General features: G+C 40.2%; 1 protein-coding gene across 10 annotated transcripts in view; it reads left to right on the top strand.

Annotated features, from left to right (window-relative positions):
- The window catches only part of LOC108932972 (adenylate cyclase type 2-like), a 73,863-nt gene extending 60,551 nt beyond the window's left edge, over nt 1-13,312 (top strand). For 4 of the 10 annotated variants that reach the window (XM_029252062.1, XM_029252065.1, XM_018749716.2 and 1 more), the window contains 7 exons: nt 1,265-1,376; nt 1,462-1,662; nt 5,762-5,908; nt 6,037-6,147; nt 7,212-7,326; nt 11,831-11,955; nt 12,724-13,312. In XM_029252062.1, coding sequence (XP_029107895.1) covers nt 1,265-1,376; nt 1,462-1,662; nt 5,762-5,908; nt 6,037-6,147; nt 7,212-7,326; nt 11,831-11,955; nt 12,724-12,870 — 958 coding nt within the window. In that variant the 3' untranslated portion in view covers nt 12,871-13,312. The remainder of the gene's footprint in view (nt 1-1,264; nt 1,377-1,461; nt 1,663-5,761; nt 5,909-6,036; nt 6,148-7,211; nt 7,327-11,830; nt 11,956-12,723) is intronic. The other 6 variants (XM_018749722.2, XM_018749721.2, XM_018749720.2 and 3 more) reach the window with 3 other exon arrangements.
- Nucleotides 13,313-13,545: the final 233 nt, after the last annotated feature.

Here is a 13,545-nt window from a genome sequence, read left to right as displayed (position 1 = left end):
TTTTATAAAAACTTACATATAGTATGAAATAATGCTTAAACTGAATGGAAAATGCAGAAAAATCGACATTATAAAATTTCTGTTACATTGTGTAATGTATTATTGTTTAATTTACTTATGCCACATTCCTATTCAAATAAACAATATTAACTTACAATACTTAAAAATTGTTTTTTAAAATATATTACTGAAAAAGTTTGACAGTAGTAGAAATGCAAAACCAGTAAAGAGTTAAATAAAGACATGTCTCTTTAAGACAGTGGTTTGAGAACCACTCTTAAATTCTGCTATTAAAGACTTAGCATAATTTAAAATAATTTCTGTGCTCTTTCACTGCACCTTGTGCTACCTCACTTCATCCTTTTCCCTCTGTATAGAAATATGTTTGCTTATTTAAGGCTTTTTTATCTACTTATTTATCTCAGTTTTGTTGCTGTATGTATGTATCCATGACTTGTGACCGGTTTTAGGGCGGAGGTAGCCACAGGTCAGGACTAATGCATGGGGCAACAGGACGTTTCAACAAAAGAGGTTTATTATGAACCTCAACCGAAACAGGCCCTGCTTGGTGAAAGGCTATAACCAAAGCAAAATAGAAATAAAACGCTTTCCTTTGCCAGCCCACATGTTTGACATCTTCCCAAATGCCCCTTCCTCAAGTCCTTAAGCTAACTGCTTTTACAGTCCCTTCAACTGGTCCTTAAGCACCAGCAGCTGGCTCTCAAGATAGGGGACAGAGGCCCCCGACTGGACCACCCACAGGCTTACAGTGTCTATTTTTTGCATGTTTATTGTATATTTTATGATGTAGTTGTAACCGAGTAGACTTTTCCTCTGTGATTAATAAAGTTTAATTAATGAATGAATAAATAAATACATTCGTTCATTCATTAGTTTGTTCGTTCATTCATTAACAAAAAAGTAACAAGGGATAACGTAAACAAGTTCATGTGTATTGTTCATATTTATTCTTTGTCCAGGGTACCATGAGCTGCTTTGGTAAATATTATGATGTGCTTTTACTGTGCCACAGATTTTCGGATAAAAGCACCTGAAAAGAATATAAACTGGATAATAGCACTAATACAAGATCGCCACTATGGGCTGTGTGCATATGTTATCCATTTGGTTTTTCACAGTGTTTTAAATAAAATTAGGATAAGAAATAGAGCCCTCTGTTTCCTGCCTGAAGTCTGGATTATTAACCCATAGTCCCACTGCTGATGCCATGTTGACACTGGCTGTGTTTCCCTGCATCCCGCAGCCTAATGTCCATAGACATCCTGCTTCAACTGGGCCTAGTGAAGCACCCTCAGGTGATGAGCTGCATGTACATCACTCTGTTCCTGGTCACCATGCTCATCATCATACGACAGGTAAGAAAAACCCTCTTCATGGCACCATGTCCCCAAAGCTTCTATCTGGCAGGTTCCATCTTCACCTTTCTTCCCACTGCGACAGAACGAGTACTGCTGCCGCCAGGACTTCTTGCTGAAACATAAGAACCGCACAGAGCAAGACGAGATCGAAACCCGGGAGAACCTCAACCGGCTGCTGCTGGAGAATGTGCTGCCAGCTCATGTAGCCGCACTCTTCGTTGGGGAGAACAAAAAAAATGAGGTGGGACTCCTCACAAACACTATATTCACTGGAAAACACAAGGTAGGAGCCCCGGGAGGTTGCCATCCTACTTGGTCATCCATCCCACCACACGTGTGCTCACAGCTGCAGGATCCCATGGCCTCTGGTTCACACTGACAGTGGTGTCAAAGCCCAAAATGCACATGACGAAGTTGCCAGTGTGATCAGTGGTATGAGGAAACCCAGGATTTTTCTTACAAAAATGTGCTCAAATGGCCAAAAAAATTGGCTTGGTTGTTACTTTTAGTTGTTATCAGGTTGTTATGTTAATGGTCATGCTAAAGAATTCTCTTTTGCCTTTTACGGGTGGTCCTTGACTTCTTTTGTATGCCTAACCTTCTCAGGAAACTGTATTTCTTATTATCAGAGTCTCGTGAGTGCTTGGGTGTCTAACAATTATTTAAATTGACTAATGAATGAAAAAGTGAGAGTTCTGGTGGTGCTGGAAAGAAAAAAGCAAAAGACAAGAGATTTAGAAATGAAAGTGAAAATAATGCTGCAGCGTGAAAATGTAATTATGAGACTATTTTTCTATATTAGTGTTATTTTTACTTGAATACTTTGAGAAATTAGAGAAAAATATAACAAAGCTCTTTTATACAATGTAGCGTTCACGCATGGTAGTTGCTTATGCCTTATAGTTAATATAACACTGTAAATTTTTTGACTAATGAAGTCAAATTTGTCGAGGACATCCTGTACTGGGTTTTTTTTGTCTTTACTTTGACTTTTCAGAATTTAACTAAAATCAAATATACTGAATGAATCAAATGATGAAGCAAAAAAGTAAAGTGATGCTCTGTGCCATCACTTGTCTGGTTTTTCCGAAGAACTACCTGGATTTCCCTATAAGCAATGCTGTTGAAGGTGTTAATGTGCATTGCATTGTCACTCCATTCCCTCCACTGGAACACCCATGTGTAACATGTTTGTGCGAATGGTCACGGTGGGCATGGTCTGCAGGTGGGCCAGCAATAGCATGTGTAACAGCTGGGCTCACTCACACTACAATTGGCACGCCTTCTGTGAAAGGACAGTTGATTCGTAAGAAACGGTGGGGCTGAAATCAAACCAAGTGTCTGTGGCATGTTGGCGACTAGAATGTTGCCTGTGATGAGTAACCTTCAGCTCCTCCGGTCAGCTTTAGTGATTCACCACAGGGCCTCTGTACTTGTGACATACAGCCAGGATGTGACAGAAACTGTGGAGGAGGAGTGTGCATCCTCTCACCTTCACGATGTGCACTCAAATACAGGTTGTGACTGAATCTCATTAAAAGTGAATGAAAAGGAATGTGTTGCCCTGTACAATATATGCCAGTTGTCATCTTCGATAACCACTTAGCAGGATGAGCAGCGGTGCAGCGTTAAGTTTTTGTGTTTGGTTGTCTGTGGGACAGGTATATGTATTACATTTCACCTGTCCCATCAAATGTTTCTCTTGTCCAATTTTTGAACATAATAGAAGGAGAAAAATAATTGTTAATGTTTAAAATATCCCTTAAAATATCCCTTAAGAAGCTCAACACATTCATTTATTGTTCACACAGTTATATTTTCTATGTGATGTGATTTACAGCATGTAATAAACTTGATTCTTTTTAGGAAAGTCAGGAGCACTTCTGCACTTCTATATATCATGCCACCAGGAAATTATTCTTTCCATAGAGATTTACATGCTCATTTACCTTTCAATATGTCATAACTCTGTACTTCAGTTTCATTTTTAAATTTTGTACTCTGTAAAATGCTATGAATTCTCACCGTATGAAACTTGACAGTTAGCCTAAATTACTTTCCTTCCCTAAAATGATCAAACATAAAAAAAAAATCAATTCTTTCTTTTTCCTCACATTTTCTGTTGGAACCTTTTGCTGCAAAAAACTGGTGATAAATTGTGTGATGTTTTGATTACATAGTACTACTAAAGGTAGTAGTAATGCTAAGTGGGACTGCTGGTAGTGTAGTGATTAGTGCTACTGCCTTTGGCTCCAAAGGTTGCAGGTCTGATCCAACCTTGGGCTGTAGTTCCCTTGAACAAGATGCTTACCCAAGATTGCTCCAGTAAAATTACTCAGCTTTATACATGGTAAATAATTGTAACCTCAGTGCTATGAGTTGCTTTGGAGAAAAGTGTCAACTAAATGAATAAAGGTATTTCCTTGAAAGAAATCATTGAAAATATGAAGATTTTGGAGCTGTTTACCTTTATTTTTAACAAATTTTGCCACTTTCTAGTGATGAAATGATTTTGTAAGAAAAATGCTGGTAATGCAATTAGTGACGTCGAGTGGTTTCTTTGTGATAACTGTTTTGTATTGAATTTCTTAATACACACGCACATTTTCTGAACCGCTTGTCCCATGCTGGGTCGCGGGAGCCTACCCAGCAACACAGGGCGTAAGGCCAGAGGGGGAGGGGACGCACCCAGGACGGGACGCCAGTCCATCGCAAGGCACCCCAAGCAGGACTCGAACCCCAGACCCATTAGAGAGCAGGACCTGGTCCAACCCACTGCACCACTGCACCCCCCTTTGAATTTCTTACTATTTTACCTTAATTTATTGTCCAAAAATTTTGCCTGTCCAACTAAAAATTTAAGCAAATTTCCTATCCTGGATAGACATCCATCACAGTTGAGCTCTGAGCAGTAATTGTCGAGTTTTTAACTTAAACCATAGGGTTAAAATAAGCTAATAAAACACTTAAAAACTTTTTCAGAGTTTTCTACTGTTTTATAAAAACTTCTTTAATTAAGACAAGGTAAACATTTAGGGTGTGCCAGGCAGCAATTGCTTCACAGCTCTCAGTTCTCACACTGAGTGTTTATTTCTAAGAAACAGTACACATTGGCGGCCCTGTTTAGGGGAGTTGGGAAGAATGTGAGGGATAAGGAACCATCCATATGTATAATTTAGCTGTGGGTTCCTGGGTTTGCAGATTCCTATTCAAGTGGCCAAAAGCACTTTATTGGTGCTGGGTACCTTGCCAGGGCATGCAGTTTTTAAAAGCCACTCCAGACACAGTTCCTTCTGTGGCACGCCAGTGGTTGGCTGCAGTGCCCCACAAAGAGCGTGGTGTGTGTGGCTTTTTGTTGCGTTCTGCCTTTAAATACGCTGCTGTACTTAAACTCATCGCTGTACTGCAGCACCTTGCTTTTGCTAATGGGCTTACTTTCCACTCAGCACTTACTTTCACTTAATTAAGAGCGAGAATGCAGTGAAACCGTCCAGATACTGTGTCTCAACAGGGAATGACTGTACACACCAGCCCTAGCTCTAGCTCTAGTTCCTCTCCTCCAACATGGTGAAATATTTTTGGAAGTCAAATTGGGTTGCATAGTGCTTAGTGCTGCGTGTGCTCAAAGCACCCAGCTTTCAATCCCACCTCCTGCTCTAGTATCCTTGATCAATGTACTTACCCTGAATTGATACAGTAAAAATTACTCATCTGTATAAATGACGTTTATTCATTTAGCTGACGCTTTTCTCCAAAGCAACTTACAATGTTAAGGTTACAATTGTTTACCCATTTATACAGCTGGATAATTTTATTCGAGCAATTTAGGGAAAGTACCTTGTGGAAGGGTACTACGCTCAGAGATCAAACCTGCAACCTTTAAATCTGAAGGCAGCAGCTCTAACCACTTTGATACCAACTGTCTGAATCAGCTGGCTAAAATCAGTGTAAGTAATTATGGAGGAAAGCAACAGCTAAATGAATACATGTATGTCAGTGCCTTTATTTATACTAATCTCCCTCTATCACATAGCTTTTGCCTCCAGTGTACATCAAAAAGTATTTGTAAAAAAGTAGCCCCAACATTGAATATCAGGTCAAAGACGTATTATTGCGCATACTTTTTGACTTACCTTGGTACATGTCATGTTCGCTGTACAAAACTGGGTATAGTAGTGCTACATTCTGTGACACGAACCTTGCTGAACAATAGTTTCTTCAGGGTATTTCACTAAGGTAAATAGGCTGTGGTATCCACAGCCCTTTCCCTTTGTCCCTTGTCGTGTTGTGCAAGGATGCAAATGGTGACAAACACTCAGAGGTCACTCTGGCATTCAGAGGTGACCCTGCCCTTGGGCACGGTGTTTCTGCTTCTCTTCCAGGACCTGTACTACAAGTCCTACGACTGCGTGTGTGTCATGTTTGCCTCAGTCCCAGACTTCAAGGAGTTCTATACTGAATGTGACATCAACAAGGAGGGTCTCGAGTGTCTGAGGCTACTTAATGAGATCATCGCCGACTTTGATGAGGTCAGCAACTGTGTGTGTCTGCATGTGTGGACGTGGGATCTGTCTGCATTTGTGTGTGTGGCCGCGTGCTGGTGAGCACATGTAAACAAGCCTACCTTGGAGAAAGTCAAGCAAAAGTCCTGTCCCAGCAGCTGCTGTCCAAGCCCAAATTCAGTGGGGTGGAGAAGATCAAAACCATTGGCAGCACCTACATGGCTGCTGCTGGGCTCAGTGGAACCCTGGGGCAGGAGAACAACCAGGTACTCGCTTCATTCCAGTCACATGGTCAGTCTAACAACTGGACAGAGTGTTTTCATTTTAATTGAGTTTTATGAACAGCTCTAGGTCACAGAAGCATAGAGGCAAAAACAGTACAATTGCAAAAACATCCACATACCTAAAACCAGAGCAGATTATGTTATATACACAATATTTTGTGTAAGTGTCTAATAAGTTCCAGAAGGGTGTCCAGGCCTTCTGGAATTCCTTTGAATTATTGTGCAGATCAAATATTAATTTTTCAAGTATAAGAAAATTAAACACCGTGCGCATCCATATATTTACACAAGACACTTCGGGTGTAGACTGTAGCATTAAAATACATTTCCTTGCTGTGTGTGTAAGAGTGTTCAACCTATGTTCCATAACTACTTTAACAGAAATATAGAGGGGGCAAATCAAACTTTTGTTAAATGTTTCTTTGAATGGTTCTTTGAACCCCAATCAGGTGAGCTTGTGTCCTGTCACATTCCCAGCATAAATACGTTAAGGTCACCAGAATGTGTTCTATATGAGCCTAATTAGTAATGCTGACTGTAGATATGTGCTGTGTAGAAAGATATGTTTTCTGTCCCTATTAAGTCTACTGGCATAACACATTTTTTGGTTCTCCATACAGAGAGAGCATTGAATGAACAGGGAGTGTTCAATAAAACACTGTACATTGCTACATGTATAACTATGTATGCCACAAAAATAAAAAAAATCCCATTTTAGTTTTTTTCTCTTTAGCATCCATGTTCACTGTGCATTTTGCTTTTGCAGTGTGGTACTACATTTGTTAGAATTTCAGCGAAAAAAATATTTTTTCTCTTTGTCCCTAACAGTGGACAGTTAAAATTCAATATTTTAAACCTATGAAAAGATGGACATCTGCAGAAAGATGCCACTATAGAGCAGGCTGAGCGTGAGAATGTGCTGGGAATTTGCATTATTTTGTATATCAAAAAACCCCTTTATGTTACATTTGTTTTTTTAAGCGCATGAGTGCTGTTTGTTTTGGCTAATCATGGTAAAACCGTTTGCTTGTCTCTGTGCCTCTAAGGACAAAGAGAAGCAGCAGGCCCAGATTGGGATCATGGTGGAGTTTGCCATCGCCCTCATGGGCAAGCTGGACGGAATCAATCGTCACTCCTTCAATAGCTTCCGGCTGCGAGTGGGTGAGTGTACTCAGGACTGTCTCTCACACACACACACACACACACACACACTCAGAGCTAATTAGAGACACAGCCAGCTAAGTACTGCTATGATGAGGCCAAGAGTTGACCACAACTGAATCTTTGACAATACAGCTGGGCCTTAGGAACAGATGGAGGCAGGCATGGCCACCACATCTTATTTACCAAAGCTGTACTGAAATAATCTCATTATGAACATTACTATAACCAGATCCAAAGCCATAAGTGATATGTGTTCCAGCCAAAAGCTCAGCCCCGTGTCATGTGGGGTTCTAGGGTCCTGAGTATGCGAAGACTGGAGGTCATGTTCCTCATCTAGCTTTAGGAGTTTGTTCTGCAGTGAGCACAGTAGAAACTTTGTGTGTCTTGCTGACATCAGTGTCCAATATGTAATTCATTAGTTGATGAGTGCATGAATGAATGCAGTCAAACCCTAAGATGCTCCCACTGGAGTTACAAGAATTTGTCTTCACAAGGAATTTCATTTAATACCCCTATTTTGACTTACAAGGACATTTCTTCATATTTACTAGGACTGAATTTGCATTTTGTCACATACACAGTTGAACACTATGGGATCAAAGCCATCATGCGGCCTTCTCTGCTGTTATGGTTTGCCCTGTTCTGCGTTAATTTCTCAGCCTCCACCAGCCCTTGTTTTCAAGTGAGCAGGAGGTGGGATGAACCTCTCACAATATAGGTGATCATTAGCCCTGCCTTGGGCTGTCCATGTTTTGTGTAGTTTGTTTGTGAGCACTTGTTTGTGGGCAAATGTATGGTACATAATAGCTGAGAAAGCTCAGCGAGTGCAGGTAGACATACAGCATTATTACAGAGTAATTAATTAAGAAAACTGCCTTATTATATTGTGTTATAGTAATTCATGCTAACAACTGAAGTAACTCTGTCCAAGCAGTGGTGGTATGAAAAAACTGGAGTTCAGACATTTTGTTCCCTCTCCAGTCAGGTGTTTTGTACAGTCCAGAGTTTTACTTAAAAAATTAAGCCACACAAGATGAGACTAAAGACAAATGTCCTAAGACAACTGACAGGTGACATAACCCTAACCCTAATCCTCAACAAAGCTCGCGATGTTGATCAGTGTAATATCTCTGCTGGCATTAAAAAAGGTATAAACTCATATTAAACACTCTTTTTTGGAAAGGTGTTAAGAGAAATCTCATTATCCTCAACAGTTTTTATATAACCCCAATTCAAAAAAGTTGGGACAGTATGGAAAATACTAATAAAACAAAAAGGAGTAATTTGTCAATTTACTTTGACTTGTATTGAAACAAAAACAGTGTAAAACAAGGTATTTTCATGTTTCATCTCATCAACCGCATTGTTTTTTTGAAGATATACATTTATTCTGAAATTGATTTGTGTAAAACGTTCCAAAAAAGATGGGGCAGTCGAGTGTTTACCACTGTGTAACATCACCGTGTCTTTTATTAACACTTATTAAGCATCTGGGCACTGAAGACACCAGCTGGTTAAGTTTAGCAAGCGGAATTTTCCCCCATTCATCCATTGTACAGGTCTCTAGCTGTACAGTTGTACAGGCCCTTCGTTGCCATATTTTCTGCTTCACAATGTGCCACACATTCTCAATTGGAGACAGGTCAGGACTGCAGGCAGGGCGGTCTAGTACCTGTACTCTCTGCTTACGCAGCCATGCACTTGTAGTCCCAGCAGGATGTGGTTTGGTGTTGTCCTGCTGGAAGATGCACACACACTTGTCTTTATACTATTTTTGTTTGAATACAAGTCAAAGTAAATTTACAAATCACTCCTTTTTGTTTTTATTAGCATTTTTCATACTCTCCCCCCTTTTTTGGAATTGGGGTTATAGTTATGGTCTTCTGTTGCTCTCAACCCAGATCTCTCTCCAGCTATTCACCAAATTGAGCTCCAGAAATGGTTATCTAAAGGGGTGTTGGATACACACACACAATGTCTACAACCACTCGTCCCAGGTGGAGTCGCGGCGAGCCGGAGCCTTACCCAGCAAGGCTGAAGGGGAGGGGACACACCCAAGATGGGGGGGTGTTGGATATTTCATTTTTATTTGCAGATCAATCACTGGTGGGCTTTAACCTTCTACAAAATAATGTCAACCTACAAAATACAGACTTCTATAAATACAGCATCAGCAATTGCTCTGGAAAACGAGAACAGATTACAGACAGAATTAAGAAAATTTTTGAAACAGCTCATTACACCAAACGACCATGATTTCTCCATTATATACCATTGTACCAAGTGCTGGTACTGGCTCTTTTAATGCACTGAGGAAACTTGGAAGCGGGACCTTGACATGTCTTTTAGTGACTATGTGTGTCATAAAGTCTTTCCTGCCTGTACCTCTCTCAGCGCGCACACACATACACACACACACACTTTCTGAACCGCTTGTCCCCTACGGGGTCGTGGGGAGCCGGAACCTAACCCAGCAGCACAGGGCGTAGGGCTGGAGGGGGAGGGGACACACCCAGGACGGGACGCCAGTCCGTCACAAGGCACCCCAAGCGGGACTTGAACCCCAGGCCCACTGGAGAGTAGGACCCGGTCCAACCCACTGTGCCACTGTGTCCCCCCCCCGCCCAGCATCCAGGAACAAAACTTCAAGTTCATTCACGGAATCTATCTCACTCCAGTGTTCCTTCACAGAATGTTCATCTCAGCTGTGTTTTAAATGCAAAGCCTCTCCAGGAACTTTGACGCATTTTGTCTAGGAATTCAATAAGATACAGGGTCACTGGAGTGGGGTACTTGCACCCCACTGAGAACCTTTAACAAAAACATTTGATTTCTCCTCAGCTATTTTCCTGTTAAATCCCAGCCCAAACTCGTTTCTTCATGTTATAGTAGATGGACTAAACATTTTCTAATTTTTGCCAAAGAAATGTGTTTCAGTGTTCTGGTTGACACCTTAAGTTCCCTTTGTAGACATGTGGAAGACGGAAGCATTTATGTCAATTTCTCCCGCTTGAAAAACTTACATTTAATTTGCATGAGAACTCCAATGAATTCTGAAAAATCTGGCCACCCTTCTGCAAATTATTAGAAACAGCTACATGAGTATATCTGTGATAAATTATAAACTTTTGCATAAAACCAATTTACAAAAGCTATACATGACTCATGAATTTATGTCTAATCTGCTGGCATTTTGTTATTTAATTGCTTTGCAGACAACAAAGGGACATTTTTACTGTAGGTATTTTATGTGAGATGTAGAAAAAGGTAAAACGCTGGACATCCCGTATTTCTTCTCCGTCTTATCTTTCACTTTCAGCACACACATTTGGCTAAGCCAGATGAAAAGAGCCCCTTTTGTATGTTTTTGCTTCCACGGATACCTTTACCCATAGTTCTCATTTTTAGGCTTATCGCAGCACAATGCTTTCTGGAAACATCCTGATCACGAGTAGCATTTCCAGGCGTTCATGCTCTAGGGTGAGCTGGAACAATAACAGTTGAGTTATTGTTCCAGCTCACCTTTTAATTAGTTTACTGTAATTGAGCTGTTGACATGAATTGTATGAATTAAACCATTAAACCAAAAAGCCTTAGCTGAGGACACTCTGCAGCTTTTTCACTTGTGCTTAGCTAGATTTATACATCTTCCTTGAAACCTGGAGCTGAAATTGCATAGCGTTCATTGAAATTAAAAAAGCTTTTTTGTGGAATCCAGCTGTATGCTACGCCTGATAAGTCGATGTGTTGACTTGCAGGAAGTCAGTATCACTGTGTTGAATTGGTCCACTTGAAGTTTAAACATATATTAATAACATAAAACACAATGCTGTAATGCTCATTAAAGTGTACTAATAATTTCTCAGTTATTAATAATAATTCATCGTATTATTATTAATAATTCATAATTTCACATTTACTGTTTTCTTTGAAAGCTCTCTCTGTTAAAATAATTGTTTGTCTGCTGCTAATCTTTAAATGCTTCAGTTAGTCAGTGTATTGTATTTATCCTAGTCCTACACTAGAATTATTATTATTATTCAGTACATTTACAATGGAGATTAAGAAGGATAACAGTAGAAACGGAGTGATAACCTATCCAGCTGGCTATTTGCATTGGTGTAGAAGCAGCTATCATCATGGAACAATAGACTTTCCATAGTGTTTTAAGTGTTGACAGTTCAATCTAGCAAAGAGTATTCTGAATAGAAAATTATTTCAAAATGGAGGGGTAACATGTATTTTGTGCAGTAAAACAATGACTGTCATCTTTATTTGGACATAGGCTTTCATGCTGTACAGCCCAGTGTGGGATCCCAGTTATGTAAATTCAGAACATCATTTCCTCAAGCTGCAGGCATGTAACATAGTACACTGTAATTCTGCAAAGCCAAAATGCCATGTTGCCTTGTATGTTCTTATTTTAGCACAAATCTAATTCTGTTTCCCGCACATGGTTCACTGTATCACTGTGTGCTGTACTCTGCCTGTCACTTCCCAGGGATTAACCATGGGCCTGTGATCGCCGGTGTCATTGGAGCCAGAAAGCCCCAGTATGACATCTGGGGCAACACGGTCAATGTGGCCAGCAGAATGGAGAGCACTGGAGAGCTGGGCAAAATCCAGGTACCATCCATTTAGGATCTAGTTAGCAGTTCAGGTTCCAATGCTCCCTGTTCATTCATCTGTGTCCAGATATGTACAGTCCAGGTATATGCCCTCTTCTTCCATCTTCCTATGCAGTAATCTCTGCTGTGACATTTTTCAGTGTTCAAGGGACACTTACACTTCCTGGACTCTGACCCTAACCCTAATTTCATTCCACTGTTATACAAATGTACAAGAGATAACAAAACATAGTTCTTCCTGGGCCATGGTGCATCAATATTCTTGAAAGATATAATTTAACAAAATAGCAGCAGCCAAGTGGCAATCAGCTAGCAGCTGGTATAGAACAAGATTGAGGTAGTGTAGATTTATAAGTACATAACTGCAGCTATATATAAATGAGAACAGTGGAATAAGTAGATAAATACATAAAGATGAAAGTAAGTAAAAAATTATCTACAATAAGTTGCTGGAAATTAAGCATTCTTAATACCACACCACTTATACATAGATACTATCATAAAAAAAGAGATATGTAATTTATACAGGAGAAATTAAATATTGTTGATATTTTTAATCATCCTCATATATAGGTTTTTTCAGTAGTTCAAATGATGATTTGCAAATGAGTATTCTGAATTACACAATTCCAGGGGACAGCGGTGGTTTGGAGCTAGATAAGTGCAGACAGTAGTGCAGGACATAGACACAACACGATTTGCAAAGTGTTTGTTTTTACTTTCCTCTCCATCTGCTGAACGTGGACTCCTGTCACTCCTGGTACAGGTGACAGAAGAAACGTCCGTTGTGCTGCAGAAGCTGGGCTACTCCTGTGAATGCCGTGGCCTGATCGATGTCAAAGGCAAAGGCGAGCTGAGGACCTACTTTGTGTGTACGGACAGCAGCAAGCCCCAGGGTATAGGGCTGAGCTGAGGGTGCATGTGGCTGGTGGTCGAGCTGCTGCTGCTCCAGTGACTGCAGCCCCACCGCTGTTGACATAACAAAGGGACCAAAATATAGAGGGACAGGGTGGAGTGATGGACTAAATTGACTGACCTCTGCAATGGACTGACCACAGGAGAGCAGCCCAGTCGTTGCTGCCCTCTACCGATGAAGATTAAAAATAAATTGTCTGAGAACAAGATTAGCTTTCATATTAGTTAAGACAGCTCATTCTGTATGCTATGATTGGGCAATTATTACGCTAATCGATTTCATAGCTATTTCATTGTTAATACCCACCATCTACATGTTAATATTCGAGCAACATGTTAATATTCATGTGTTTTTATTTGACAATTTGTGAATCAGACATATTATTTAGGTTTCCAAGCCAGCCGCTTGAGTTTTGTTATTTTTTCTCATCACCTTTTCCTTTACCTTTCAAGCTGTTTTTTTGTGGAATGGGATTATTTAACACATTGATACCAAATATTGTACATTTTTAACGAGCCAGCTTTGATACTAAAGTGTACTCCATGTTCTATTACTGTGTAATGTTGAAATGTGAGGTGTGTGACATAGAAATGTTTCATTATCGGAAACAAATGCTATTAGTGCTCTGATACATCAAACACAATAGGAGAAAACAGGCCTCTCCGGTAAGTT

This window comes from Scleropages formosus, chromosome 5, assembly GCF_900964775.1.
Source record: "Scleropages formosus chromosome 5, fSclFor1.1, whole genome shotgun sequence".
Taxonomy (NCBI): Eukaryota; Metazoa; Chordata; class Actinopteri; order Osteoglossiformes; family Osteoglossidae; genus Scleropages; species Scleropages formosus.
This window is presented reverse-complemented; position numbering and strand designations above follow the sequence as displayed.